The sequence below is a fragment of the Haematobia irritans genome, chromosome 4, assembly GCF_050003625.1.
Source record: "Haematobia irritans isolate KBUSLIRL chromosome 4, ASM5000362v1, whole genome shotgun sequence".
Taxonomy (NCBI): domain Eukaryota; kingdom Metazoa; phylum Arthropoda; class Insecta; order Diptera; family Muscidae; genus Haematobia; species Haematobia irritans.
The window spans coordinates 87101604-87117064 of NC_134400.1; the positions used below are offsets into that span (position 1 = coordinate 87101604).

The window sequence follows — 15461 nt, forward strand, 5'->3', positions numbered from 1 at the left end:
ATCATGCGATTTGACCTTTAGACTATTTTTTGTGGGGCTACGTCAAGTCTAAAGTCTACAGAAATAAGCCAGCAACTATTCCAGCTTTGGAAGACAACATTTCCGAAGAAATTCGGGCTATTCCGGCCGAAATGCTCGAAAAAGTTGCCCAAAATTGGACTTTCCGAATGGACCACCTAAGACGCAGCCGCGGTCAACATTTAAATGAAATTATCTTCAAAAAGTAAATGTCATGGACCAATCTAACGTTTCAAATAAAGAACCGATGAGATTTTGCAAATTTTATGCGTTTATTTAAAAAAAAAAGTTATCAAGCTCTTAACAAATCACCCTTTATATATATATATATATATATATATATATATATATATATATATATATATATATATATATATATATATATATATATATATATATATATATATAATTCAGTCTCACGAACAAATTCGTACTCACCGATTTGATTCGTGCGTACGTATTTAAAAAAAAATAAACGGATTTTGTTTTTGGATCAATTAAACCAATTACATTTGTTGGTTTGAAAATCTATACGTTTCAATTTACATTTTCTATGTAATTAAATGTTATTAAAAATATATTTTTTTAGCTTCAATCAACGTTTTAATAGACAAGTTTTTTCTGTGTAAAATTAAGTTTTTTTTCGAAAACCTGGTTACAGTATTAAACTTTTTGGGTTTACTGCATTACTGATGCCAACCTCTATTACAAATTTTGAATTTAACATCCGTTACTAAAAGAGCTTCCATCATTCGGCGAATACAACTCTAGCATTGTTGATATTTGAACCGGCTTTTAGCCAAGCTTTTTATTTGACATTATACTTTCGTTTTGCCTTCACATGACATATGACTATGGACTTGTTGTTGCTTCTGTTAATAACACAAAACAGCGATAACTGTCAAACCATGACTGGTTGGCTGCCTAGTAGACGCTGACAGTGTGGACTTGTTTTATTAAAAAAGAAATAATTCTCATAGTCTCCTCAAAGGTGTTTGTTATTGTGGAGCAATAAACTTGCGCGGTGAGAGATTCACATTGTCGAAAACCAAATGAAAAGAGAGTGAGAGAATCCCAGATGGGGAACAACACCAATCATACTCAGAAAGTGTTAAGAACTTTAGAAACAGCATAGAACTCACGCACAACGTGAGGAGCACATTGAAATTATATTTTAAGAAATGGACTTCGTCGCTACTTTAGTGATTGTTTAGTTGTCCGTTGGTACAAACGCTGTGTCGTCGTTTCCCATCTTGTCGCCTTTGACACAACGAATCGTAAACATCCGCGTGTGTGTGTGTGTGAGGAAAGTGTAGCTCTGAATGTTCTATACGTTTCAAAAAACAACTCACAACATTGGAATATATATTTTAAAATAAATAATTTGTAAAAACAACTAAAAAAATTAGTAAAGCACCTGACTCGCGATCAACGACGGGCGACAACACTTGCTCCATCCACACAGTTATATTCATTCTATCGCTGGTCTTACCGTCTGTTTGTTTGTGTGTATGTATATGCCAGAGTGCGGCGCGTAGAAAATTATTTTGGTTTTATTTTTGTTCATCAACGATACATTTTGGAAGAAAGAAAAAAAAATCGTGTATCCACATTTAGCCCAAAATTTTATAAATCTCCGAAGCAAATAGTGGGAAAACACAATCGACAAAATCGTTAATAAGTTTTCCAATATATCTGCTGTATATACGTGTATATGTCACAACAACAACAAAGCAAAAAAGTTATCCAATTTGATTTCGTATACCTCCCACCCCACTCATCTTCCAGCATTAACCATCACTCTGTGTGCCCTTTCCCCTTTTTTTAAATAAATTCCTTGTAGTGTTAAAGCATTAGTGAAAGAGTTGCAATAGAACAAAAGTTGTTCCAACAACAACAAAAATAGTGAAGTGAAAAATATAAAAGTAATAAAAAAAGGCAAGAAAGTAATCTTCACAAGTTAGTGAGTGCGTGCTAAATACACGCACCGAAGTGTGTATGTTGCATATGTTTTGATATTTTTTTTTAGGTGTGGTAGACTCTTTAAGGAAGAAGGATACAACGTTAGAGCATAACTCGGTTATAGATATCAGACCACAAGCAGCTGGCAAACGAAAGGGAGCCTAGAATATACAACAACAACAACTAAATAACTACAAAAACCCAACAACAACAAAAATGGCATCAGGCGTATGTGTAACAAGTTTGCGTATGCTAATGCGGCGTACAGCGGATTTTACGCACTATAATCGCCGCATCACCGGTCTACGCATCATGCCTGTGGCAACTGTTTATGTGGTAAGTAGCCATATAGAGTCGTTGGCAAAGAGTGTCGAATTTCCCACATCGGGAAAGAGGAAATTACCAAGTTTACAAATGTTGGAGGGTATTTGCAACATTTAATGATTCTACCATGTGGTTTAATTCTCTTTTTGGCTCTCATTCTCTCAGAGCTTATTATTGCTCATAGTATACTCCTGTGTTGCAAGAATAATGGAGCTGAAAGATATTGAGAGATAATAAGAGAGTATGAATGAGTAACTCTCTATTAAAGAAACTACTTATTCAGGCTTGCCAGATTTAATTTCGTTGAGAAGAAATTCCAACATTTTGAATTATTTTTAGTAAAGGTTTTTACCTATTTTTGCCTTTAAAACTAGTATATATACACAGAAAAAAAATTTCCGTATTTAAACTAACGTTAAATTAAACTTATTTTTACTGCAAAAAAATTATTGTTTGTTTGTAGTTAAATTTTATTATTTTTTGCGAAATTTTCCACAGCCCAATGAAAATTTAGTTTTTTTAAGTATGCCTCAAACAGTTTAAGAACTAAACGTGAGTATAAAGTTCAATGACCGTACACATAAGTTCAATATGAACTAATGCAAATGAAAATTTTCGTACTATTCCCAAAAATAGTAAGAATGAACTACTGTATGGTTAAAATGGTCATGATTTGGCGCCAATTATTTTCTTCTTTAATTTTAGTTAATTTCTTCTTCTATGAGAGGGTGTAATTTTGAGAACTGCAGTTAAAAAGTACAAAGGGGCTTTAAATTTCCCTGGTTTTAACAACGCTTCGTGGAAATCTCAAAATGTGGAGTAAAATTTAGTTCAATTTTCTTACGAGTTAGTTTATTCTTCCTATAAAACAGTTTACTTTTTTTCGGTGTAACTAATATAATGTACATGTTCAATAAGAATCTCATTTGTTGTAATATCTCCTGTGATAAAATCTCATTAAATGGATTGTTATTATTAACTGAACTACTTTTTTATTAACTTTCTAGCCTTTTATGTGACATTAATTACACCGAAAAAAGAGTGAACCTAACGCTAAAATTGACTTATTTTTATTGGTAAAAATTATTTGTTTATTGTAAATATTTATAATTTTTTTCGAAATTTTCCACAGCCCAATGGAATTTTCCCTTTTTTTTAAGTATGTCTCAATTATTTTATGAACTAAACGAGGGTATGAAGTTCAATGGCCGTACACATAAGTTCAATATGAACTAACGTAAAATAAATTTTTCGTACGATTCCCAAACATATTAAGAATGAACTACAGTATTGCTAGAATGGTCATGATTTGATTTCTTTTTTTATTTTTAGTTAATTTTTTCTTCGATGAAAGGGTGTCATTTCGTGAGTTGTAGTTAAAAAGTACATTAGGGCATTAAATTTTCCTGGTTTTAACAACGCTTTGTGTATAATTTAGTTTAATTTTCGCACGACGTAGTTCATTCTTTCTATAAAACAGTTTATTTTTTTCTATGTGTTCTAAATTTAAATTTTCATGTAAAAATGCCCCAAAAGCTCATATTCCAAGACTTGTCCAAAGAACTTATCTAATAATTATTATCATTAATAATTAATAGAGGATGCTGGTAAACGCTTACGTAATGTGGCGCTAGTGTCAGGGGAAAATTTCCCTATCCAATTTGAGATATGACCGAGAAGGTCCTCTGGATGTCTGATAAATGGGTGATGGAGCGAGTCATTACTGCAAAGAACGCGAAATTCCCACAATTAATAATACCTCGTTAGAAACTCCTTTTGGTTAGTGTACAAAAAATCTCGAAGTGGTATTGGACAGGAAGGTGGATTTTAAGCTAAATTTAGTAGAAACCGCGTTAGACTTGTACTCGTGCATTTGAAATTTGAACATTGTACTTTTGACTGATTTTTTTAATATTTATGCAAGGTTAATTCAATTATTTATTTTAACTACATCTTAACAAATGTCTTTACTGGTTGTCTTCAAAAAGTGCACAAACGCACATATACACTAAAATACAAACTTTGTACATACTTCAAAACGATTTTGTAGAACAATATACAAAAATTATTTATACCACCTTGCCCGTTGTGTAATATTTTTAAAGTCTGGCATCGTTATATACTACGCACACCCCCATACACCCGCACCGAAAGAATTTTGTTGTGTAGAGATAAGTACTCAGTATTACGGAGATTGGAGATTAGTGGAGCTACAACACACACACACATAGCCAAGTACATAGTCGGCACCCACTTAATCATTCTTAACATTTGACTTTCGTTTAGAGCCCCCCTCTGCTGATGACCTACCGAAGTCTTTTCATTGCTTTTATTCAACACTCTTGGTCGGTTCATTACACATTCACTTGGTTTCTGTTATGTTCTAATCCGGGATCCATCCTAAGTAGACAAATTCGTTGCTATTTTGTTCTCCCCCGGCAGACAATTTTCATACTTGTTGTTGTTATTATCACCGTCAATGTTGTTATTTTCCAGTTTCATGAGCTAGCTGCCTCGCATTGTTTTATTTATTTCAGCCATAAAACGGTTTTATTTTGCTCATTTTTTCGCATACACATGCTTTACACTCTCCCTTTAACTCAAAGACGGCAGTTTTTCACCCAATGATGCGAGGGGGTTGTTCTTTTTTGTCTGTTTTTTTTTTTGTACGATGATTGTCATTGCCGTTGTTGTTTTTTTATGTTTATAGTCGACGTCGCCGTCGTAGTCGACGTTTTGGTAGTCGCCAGTTACATTTTGTTTGTGATAGCTGTGAACTTGAATTGTTTGGTGTTGTTAGCCCATATCTTCTACTCCTCTTGTGCGAAAAACATATGACGAATTCTGTTGACCGGAATGGAGAGATGAGTGTACTTTCTCGTCAAGTGCATGCTTTTTGCTGTTTTTGTGTCCGCAATGTCCCTAGGGATTGGTGGCAGTGAGGCTTTTTAAGAGAATTAGGTTAATATTCGTGATCTCCTACCCATTTTTACTGCTAAAGAAATAAGACACACGAAAGTTGCCAACTTCTTTGTACTCAAAAGCGATTGGCTATTTGCATAACTCTGGCATGGTACGTTTAGAGACAGAAATTAAGCCAACGAAATTTTTTCATTGATATAACGAAACATTTTCATTAATACATTGAACATATTCGTACTATTACGAAACGTTACGTTATTTTATTAACAGACAATTTGTTATAATAACGAAAAATTTCGTTGTATTAGCGAGTTTGTTTCATTGGCTTACACACATTTAGTTAATATAACGAAACTTTTTCTACAAGTGTAAAAAGATACAGGTACAATGAAACCTATTAAGTGAGGGCTTATTTTCTATGTAAAAATTCCAGCTATACGTAAAAAAAACCAAAATTGCTGTTAGCATCGTGTTTTATATTTTACTAGCGTAACCCGGCCCGCTTCGCTGCGCCTTCCGAAGCGTATTTGGAGGAACATTTTGCGTTAACTTAGTCAACTATATCCTTCGTGCTGAAAACAAATTCGAAAAGATTTGAATTCTTTTAAACAAATCGGACTACTTGATTTTTCGTTTATAGGTACAAATACCGCGGGAGAGGGTGTAACTTCTTCTATATTTCTTGTGAATTTTAAGTGTGGTTTGTCAAGGAAAGGTATCCTTCTCCTCAACATATCTGAAAATTAAGCGTTATATTATAATAACATACAAAGAATTACTGTTTCCCATCCAATAAATCGGAAAAGGCAAAAGTAGTAAAAAATTTTACCACATTAACATTTGCTAAAATGTTGGAAAATAATGCACCCTCTACGTTGGCTGCCAATTTCATGTAAATTTAAGTTCTTTACTAAAAAGAAGTCTGGCAGAAGCCTGTGCAAAAATCATAAAATTATGTACCGAGTTCCCATTTACGGACAACCCTCTACTTTCAACTTAAGAAAAAAACGGACAAAAGGGAACCCTCTCTTTACTAATAAGAAGTCTGGAAGAAAGAAGCCTGTGCAAAAATCATAAAATTATATACCGAGTTCCCATTTACGGACAACCCTCCACTTTCAATTTAAGAGAAAAAACCGACAAAAGGGAACTCTCTCCCCACCTTCGCTCCACTCTGACCTGATATCGGACTATCACGTACCCTATATTAATTTCGCAACTACTCAATGGTCCCTATAAATTCTATCGAAGTAAATCGACAAAGTTTATTTCAATTTTCCCCTTCCCCAACCAGATATCGAAAAATATATTAATTTAAAAATCATGTATAAATTTCATCACCTCCTCCCACGTTCCCTGTAAATTTCAAGTAGATCGGAGATGTTTAATTTTTGCTCTATTGTTTTAAAGGGACGCCACTTTCCCCGATACAATATCGACAAACACCGTAGTGAATAGCACCCCTAACCTTCCCTGAAAATTCTTGAAACTTTTCTTCAAGTGTGGGGCAATGAAGGTTGCCTCTTCATTTATAACATTTTCCCCCGCTTCCTTTGTAAATTTCAAGAAAACTTAAATTTTTTTATATTTCATGTTAGCCTGATACCGAAACAGGCAATTGACGTCCAAATGCATTATATCTAATTATACAATTATTTTTCGAGCTTTATGGACAGATATAGATTAAGGAACATGGTTAATAGAGCCTTTTTTTTTTGCAGTTTTAGAGGAGGACCTCCTCCCCGACCAAATGTCGAAAAGCTTATCTTTTGTAAACGTCCCAGAAAATGTCAAGCAAATTATAAGCCTAAAGGGGCGGCCTCTCTTCCGTCCAAAAATCACAAAATCAGGTATCAACTATTACGGTTGACAGAGGTTACGATCTCTCCCCAGTCCTCTGAAAATTTCAAGTAACTCGGTAAAGTTTAATTGTTTCTCTGTATGTACTTAAGATAAGCGGATGTCTCCCTATGCCCTTTTATTTTTATTAAAAAATCAGGAACCTGATATAAATTTCATAACCTCACCCATTTTTCCGTAAAATTTCAGTCGGGGGAGTTTAGTTTTGTTTTCACTGTACTTTAAAAAAAGTCGGGCAAAGGGGTGGCCCCTCCCCGACCAAATATCGAAAAATAATGTAGCGGATTTTTGTCTAGATGCCAACCCCAACATTCAATGAAAATTTCATGCAAATCGCATAATTTTGTTCCAAGTTTCAAGAAGTAAGGCAAGGGGGAGGTCCCCCTCCCCGTCCGCATATGAAATCATCAGGTACCCCATATTAATTCCATAACCTCGCCGCATGTTCTCTTTAAATCTCAGATAATTTAGAGAATTTTAGTTTTTTCACTGTACTTTAAAAAAAGTCGAACAAAGGGGAGGTCCCCCTCCGCCGACAAATACCGAAATATAAAGTAGCGGATCTTTGTCTAGTTGCCAACCCCAACCTTCAATGAAAATTTCAAGCAAATCGGTCAACTTTGGTCCAATTTTCAAAAAGTCCGACAAAGGGGAGGTCCCCCTCCGCGACCAGGTGTCAAAAAATGAGGTACCCTATTTTCACCACATGAACGTCCCCTATGATCTCTGAAAGTTTCAAGTAAATCGGTTCAGCCGTTTCGGAGCCAACTCGGTTCATACAAACAAACAAACATACACACAAAAAAAAATTTTTCTGATTCAATCACGAAATTAATTGATCCAATTAATTTTTTAATTGAAATGTCTTCAATCACAGAATTGATAGTATCAATTAAAAAATTAATTGACAGTCAATTAAAAAATTAATTGATCCAATTAAATATTTAATTGATACTATTAATTTGTGTGATTGATTTTTATTTCAATTAAAAAATTTGTTGAATCAATTAAATTTTTAATTGAATATTTTTTAAAACTCAATTAAGATTTTAATTGGAAAAATTTTCGTGAAATTTTTTTCTGTGTAGATTGCATTATATATATATATAGATATGAATTTTTATATGTTTTTTTCTGCCACATTTTTATGTTTTTTTCTGCCACCGTTTTTTAACCTTTTTAAGCCGCCAACATCAAAATTACTTACCCGATTTGAAAATGAGATGTAGACGGCTCAATTTTCTTTAATTTGAGTAGTAGTAGGATCAAATAGGTAAAAGAAGACGAAAGATATGCTGAAAATTGTAAGTGTACCTCCAAAAATGTAAAAAAAAGTTCAAAAATTTGTATCTCGAAAACCAATCGAAAGAAAAATTTTTAAAACTCATTTTCGTGTTTAGTAGGTCAAAATCAATGAGAAAAAAATTTGCTAGAACCAAATAACAAAACGACTATTGGCTAGTGTAACTGGAATCCTCCCAATTGTGGACAAAATTTAGGCGACCGCACGCTCACAAAAAATCGCTTCTGTAACATATACTCCCAAACATATTTTGCTTCAAGCATATACATTTTTGGGTATTGCCCAAACATTTATATGTTTGATCTCTTCCAATATATAATATGTTTGAAAAATTTTATTTATTTATTTATATATTTACAATCATAATGAATTATGAAAATAAACAGGTAATATAGGTGGTAACAACATAGGTTTTCGACCTGAATGCTCAAAATTTTGTTTCTGCCTAATTGTATATTCCCTCACATCTTTCTCACTTCCACGAGATTTTTTAGTTCTTAGCACCTTTTTCTGTAATACAAACATTGTAGAAGAAATTATTCAATTTTATGATTTTTTTTATTTTAATTTTACCTTTTGCCGGACGGGGATTCGAACAGCGGACCACACAGTTTGTAAGGATCAAAGAAGTAGCTGATCAATTGCCCAAGGAAAAATAAAATGTTAATTTTGTAATAACAAGCAACAACCACCAACTTAATTCAATATCGCTCCCTGTTAAATAGCGCTCCAAGCTACTAAACACATATATGTTTATAGGCTATTTCTAAATTAATATATGTTTGTATCCAAGCATATTATATTTACAAACATTTTATGTCCCAAACATAATATGTTCTAACATATTAACATATATGTCCCAAACATGTTATGCTAGTTTATGAACATTATATGCTTGCACTCAAAAATATTGTGTTTAAAAATTTGTGTTCCAAACATATAATGTTTATAGCCAAACATATGAAAAACAGTCTTTTTCATCCGTGCGTGCGTGTCCGCTTCTGAGAACTTTCATTCTTGTTTTAAATGTTTGTTCTCTAATGCCAGCTGTTTTCGAGATGCCACTTTATACTCGCATCCCCCGTTTCTTTATGTCGCAGCGAACGACTAAAAAATAATATTAGATTTTTAGATTATATTATTATTATTATTACTATTAAAGTCAGCACCTTTTTTTTAACATTTTACTTGATCGAAAAAGTATTTATTTAAGATTTCTGGTCAGGATATGGTCAGCGTGCTCGCTTACACAGAAAAAATCATATTACAGTATTACCCGCTACGTTACCTCCACGTTTAATAAATTTTCATGCTTAATTACCCAAATTTCTGATAAAAATAAATGAATTAATATACAATATTGAATTATAAGGATTGTTCTTCGTATAATTATGCCTCCACAAAAATGTGTTGAGTCCTAATTTTTGTGTGGTGTACACCCAAAAATTGTACGACAAATGTGGCAACTACAATCATCAGGTTATATATGCATAAGCGTAGGAGGGCCTCTGGGGAGGGGGCTTAGACCCCCCCCCCCCAGAATTTGAAACTTTATTTATGATTTTCCGTTTTTCAATAAATGTCAATAGTTTTTTTAATTTTTATAAAAATTAAACAAGTATATACAATCGCACAAAGTTCCGCTAAAGACTTTCATGAACAATCGAATTACTTGGGTTGTGGTAGCAGTTGCCGATGGCAATGTTTGAAGTCAGATATTTATGAAATAAAGCTGTGGTTGAACTTATGATTGATTTAGTTTAGTCAATTTAATTAAAAAAATAGTAATTGATATTAAAACTATTCTTTCATAAATTAATATCTTAATAATGCTGTGAAAAAGCGTCGCGAAAAAAGGGTCTAGAAGTGGTGCAAAATTGGCGGAAAAGCAATGAATGTAATATGAGCTTGTCATAGGACAAATGTCCACCGTTTCATCAGCCGTTGCAATGCATTTGCATCACTTCTTAAGGTGAGATCCGAATTCAGTGTTTTGAATGTGAATTAAAAATTTTTGTGATATTTTTCCAAATAAATAATTTTTATATTGTTTTTATGATTTTTAATGCATTCTGACGCTTGTTTGAAACGTTTTTCCTCGAATAATTTCCAAAATTATCGATTTTTCTATAATGGATTTATCAGTTTTGTGGCAAAATTTGAATAATTTGTACCAATTTATTTATTCTTACTCTTTTTTAAACTATTTGAAAAAAAAAGAAAATAAAAAATTACACATTAAAATATGAAAGTAAAAAACTTCCTGCGTAGTTAAAATAATTGAGGACATTTTTGGAAGTACTTTTAAAGTTGTGCCTTTAGAACAACTCACAATTTTTTTGCTGGGTAAAGTGTGGAACTACTTTTAGTTGCTTTATTATAAATTAATTGTCAAGTTATTTTGATGTCTATTTTTTTATTCAATATTATGAACTAAAACATTAATTGAACCTATATGTTCAGTCTATAAATTTTTAGCTAGGGGGGCTATAGCCCCCCCTAGGAAAATTGTCTAGCTACGCTAATGTATATATGCTGATCGAAACCTGCTAAGTTATTTAGACTCGAGTAATATTTATGTACACTCAAAAGAAAGTTTACTTGGATCTAAAGATTTTGGATGCTATCTAGCTTTAAATATAAATATAATTGTCTTGAACGAATTAATCTTCAAAGACATAAGACTTTAACGGAGGCATTCAAAGATTCGTGTCCCCATATTAGGACACCTGTTTATAGTCAAACAACTATGAGCTACCCGTTATTTTTGTAATTTTAAGCAAACGTATGCCAACTTTATACTGTATCTGATCTACACGCAGAGAAGGAATATGGTCACCTCAAATATGTTTCAAGAGCAAAATGTTATTTTTGTATGGTGACCATGTAACATGTTTGTCACTAAAATGTTATTTTCTCGTCAAATATAACCTGCTTGCCGAAATCAGATACATGGTTTCCGAGAAAATAACATGGTTTCGAAAACCATGTTACATGGTCACCACCCAAAAATAACATTTTGCTCTTAAAACATGTTTGAGGTGATCATATTCCTTCTCTGGGTGTATAAACAAAGACACTTGGTCGCATTTGATATACGAGTGTCATATTCAGTGCATTATATTATTATTATTCTGATAACTTTCAATATTTTTATGTGTACCAAGTAATCTAAAATCTATAATTCGTCGCATATAATATCTCGATTGTATGTAGATAAAACTGTTAAGTTTATTGTTTAAAAAAGTGTAAAATTGTATTACCAGGTAATGGAGATTTGTGGAGAATTTCATACATAATCTGCCCAATGTTCCCATATGGGACATTCTTTTTCTAAAAAGCGTCAGTCTTTTATTTAAATTTTTTATTTAGTCGTTACTGAGTTACTAAAAACCCATAAAATCATTTTTTGTCCGGCAGTTTCATTTCGGACGATAATGGGTTAAAACATCCAGCCGGCGAGTATGCAGATCGGCGAGAGCATAAAGGAAAAGGTGCTTAGTATCTTGTAAAGAACACGGTGGAGAGTATTTGAATTCCAACACTGTCAAATAAATACAAATACAATGCCGTGTTTACGAGTTAATTCACTGCTCATTTTTATATTTTCTCAGCAAAAGAAAACGAAAAATAAAATTTGCTTGCAAATATCAAAGTTGCAGTTGATTCAATACAAAATTTGTTTAAATGTATTGTTGAGTTGTTACACGCAAAGAAAAAAAAACGTTTGGAACACGTGTACCGAAAACGTTTTTCTTTTGTTAGAGTTTTTTGAATTGCTTCGAAAATTTTAAACTTTTATCACCAAAAAAATTCGTTTGTTACAAAATTTTTATTTTTTCAATAAAAAAAGTAATTTTTGAAACAACAACACAGTCCATTTCGTTTATATCAAACACTGTTCTTTTCTGACTTTAGGTCTTTAATAAGACACATTTTACAGTTCAAAATTTAATATAGTACATTGTAATGTTGAGAATTTTTCGGAATCTTCCGAACATATCTGGAATATATGTAAAAAAAAAAACAAAAAAAAACTTTGGTCGAAGCAGGGATCGAACCCACAACCCTTGGCATGCAAGTCAGACGTAGCAACCACTGCTCCACGGTGCCAAACTAAATGTTTATTTATGTTAAACTTTGTTTATTCAGTTCGTGGGCGCCGCAAGCTATGCTATATAAATATAACTTATATGGATAATTATCTATTGATGACCATAACAGGTACATATCTCCGTGGTTAGTGTGTTGGCTTACAAAGTGCATGGTCCGCGGTTCGATTCCCCGTCCAGGCGAAAGGTAAAAAATTTAAAAATTTATAAAATCGTATAATTTCTTCTACATGTTGGTATTACAGGAAAAAGTGTTAAGAACTAAAAAACCTCGTGGATGTGAGAAAGATGTGAGGGAAAATGCAATTAGCAAGAAAGTTTGTCTTTATGAAATTGTTTTCACATCCTGGAAAAGAATAAACGTTTATCACAAAAAGTATTTACTTTTCTTCCAAATACACTTCCTTACAGCGAAAAGCAAATTAGAAACGAACTTTGTCTAAAATTTCGTTTGGGAGGAAAGAATTATTTTTTTGCGTGTATGCTATTCATAAATTGCATTTTATTTGCTTTCATTTAAAGTTTTGTTATTGCCCAGTTGTGCGGAAATTCAATTTAACACCAAAAACCACCAAAACATTGTCCAATGGAATGTCCAACCAGGTTTCGTAAATGCACCCAATTCCATCAAACCCACTGGTGACCATTAAAAATAACATTGCCGGTTACAATTTTCCACTGTCTGTATCGTTGCGGTTGTGGTTCTTTTCCTTTTTGGCAAACGGTCAAATTTCACTCCTCGCTTTTCCGATAATTGTCCGGCAGGTATTGAGCTGTAAGTTTAGATCCCTAAAGCTTTTAATAAAATGCCGCTTAACATTTGCCTTGGCTGTGGAGTGCCAGAGGAGTATTGATTTGTTACGAATTGCTTTCGGCTATTTGCCATTGGATTGTCATCTGATTTATTGGGGAGCAATTTGATGGCGATAAAGTTAGTCGACACCTACCAAAAAGGGATTGTGACTGAAGATGATGCGAACGAAAAGTTTGCTGTTATATTCTTAGATAAGTGTGTTGTATTCTGGGATGATTGGGTTTACACGAATCAACTTGAGACAACGATCTGATGGATGACTTTACTTGATGTTGTTTTTTTCTTTTTTTGAAAATGTTCTAAAGCAGGTAATCCTTTTGAGAATAAATGAAACTTTAATAAAATGCTTCAAATGATGAATTGATTTTATATAAAAAGTTTTGTTGCGGTTGCCGATAATCGTCTTCGTTTGTAAAGCAATTGTTTTGGGTTTGGTTGGGGAACTTACTCATATCCCTTTTTCTTCGGAGTAAATGATTTATGAAGTGTCGGTGAAAAGGTTACTGGCAGTTGCTAATTCCCAAGCTTATTTAGTTATCAAATCCAAGTATTTTAAAATCTTGTAATTTCAGTACAAGAATTAGATATAACTATGGGAAAGGTTGTCTATACCATTAAGGGGAAATACAAAACAAATGCTGAAATTTTATTTGCAGTCCCTCGAATTGCCGTACTTCTTAAATTTTTGTGACACCCTTTTGATTTATTTTCAGGCTCACTTACCCCCATTTTCAGGAAGCTCCGTTAGTGCTGCGTTAGCTAACGAACTTTTAAACCGTACTATGGACATGTCTGTCACCTTGGCTATATATTCCATACACAGAAAAAAAAGTGTCTCGTAAATTTAAGAAAATTTTTACAATAATTTATTACAAGAATTTTCCAGAATTTTAGTTCATTTTTCGCATCTTCAACGAAAATTAACTACTCGAAAGGAAATTTTACAAATTCTAAGTAGCAATCGTTTAGTTCATGGCCTACAAAATACGATGGAAATTTCCTTAAAAAATTTCTTAACTGGTAGTTAACAATTCGTTTGTCATGCTATAAAACTACTTGTGAAATGTAAAGTATTTTGTTAATAATAAGTGCAATTTACTATAAGATTTTTTTGTATGAGAAAAAATTTTTTTACGAAAAATGAACTTGAAAGTGGATAGCAATTTCTTACTGACAATTCCTATAGTTAATAATTGTTGGTAAAAAATTACCCAATGAAATATTTTTAGTTCACATGTAATTAAATTTATAGACATTTTCGTCAAAAATGGTAGATAACATTTCATGAAAATTTTGCAAATTTTAAGTTAACGTTTCATCGTTAATAAACTGGTGTGCCTTTACGAATATTATTCTTAGAGTAAATTGTCAGCAGATGCGATGAACTAATGCATAGTACAGAGATCTTTATCGGCATAGTGGAATGTGATTAATGTAAAGATGATGTTACTTGAGTTTTGTTGTGTATACATGAGCGTGGGGTTGTTTTTATTTTTGTTCATTTAGTGGTTTGTGTGTGTTTATTGTGTGGATGGTTTATTTGGCTGGATGAGGTGTTGTTTTCAATAAAGGCACATGTGTTTTTGTTGTTGTAGGAATGTTTTGGCTTTGCTTGGTTTTGTTTGGCATGCTTCAGTTGTATAGTTGGCGTTGGCGTGGGCTGTTGCATCTTTTAAGGGAGTATAAAGGCATGGAATATTTTGGATTTTTGAGACATATATTGGTGTTTGTTTATTAAACCTTTTAAATGAAAGTTATTAATATTTTATCGGTAGTTTAGAAAAAAGTTATTAAGAATATTTAGGAAAATATGTTGAAATTGAAAGTGTATTGAAATTTTTATTATTCTATGTAAAAAAATTAATATTTAATTCCAGATGAATTTGGAAATTTTTTGTTATATCTCAGCGTATAGTTTATTCATAAATTGGTAAGTACTTTTTTAATATGACTTTCTTTTAAAAAGAATATTTTTTATGTATATTATTATTTGTTAATTAATTTTTTTGGAAACCAGTTTAATGTTTTTCTTTGTTGTAAAAACAATATTTAATTTCAGAGCAACTCCAGATGGATTCGAACAAATAAAAAATAGAGTATTGGTAAGTTTTCTTTTTAAAAATTGGCTTTATTTTAACTAGAATAT

General features: G+C 32.5%; 1 protein-coding gene across 6 annotated transcripts in view; it reads left to right on the forward strand.

Moving 5' to 3' along the window:
• The first annotated feature begins 915 nt into the window (after positions 1-915).
• MCU (mitochondrial calcium uniporter) overlaps positions 916-15461 on the forward strand; it is a 474060-nt gene continuing 459514 nt past the window's right edge. The window contains exons 1-3 of one of the 6 annotated variants that reach the window (XM_075307499.1): positions 1099-1527; positions 1862-1943; positions 2048-2316. In XM_075307499.1, the coding sequence (XP_075163614.1) occupies positions 2197-2316 (120 nt within the window). In that variant the 5' untranslated portion in view covers positions 1099-1527; positions 1862-1943; positions 2048-2196. The other 5 variants (XM_075307500.1, XM_075307501.1, XM_075307498.1 and 2 more) reach the window with 5 other exon arrangements.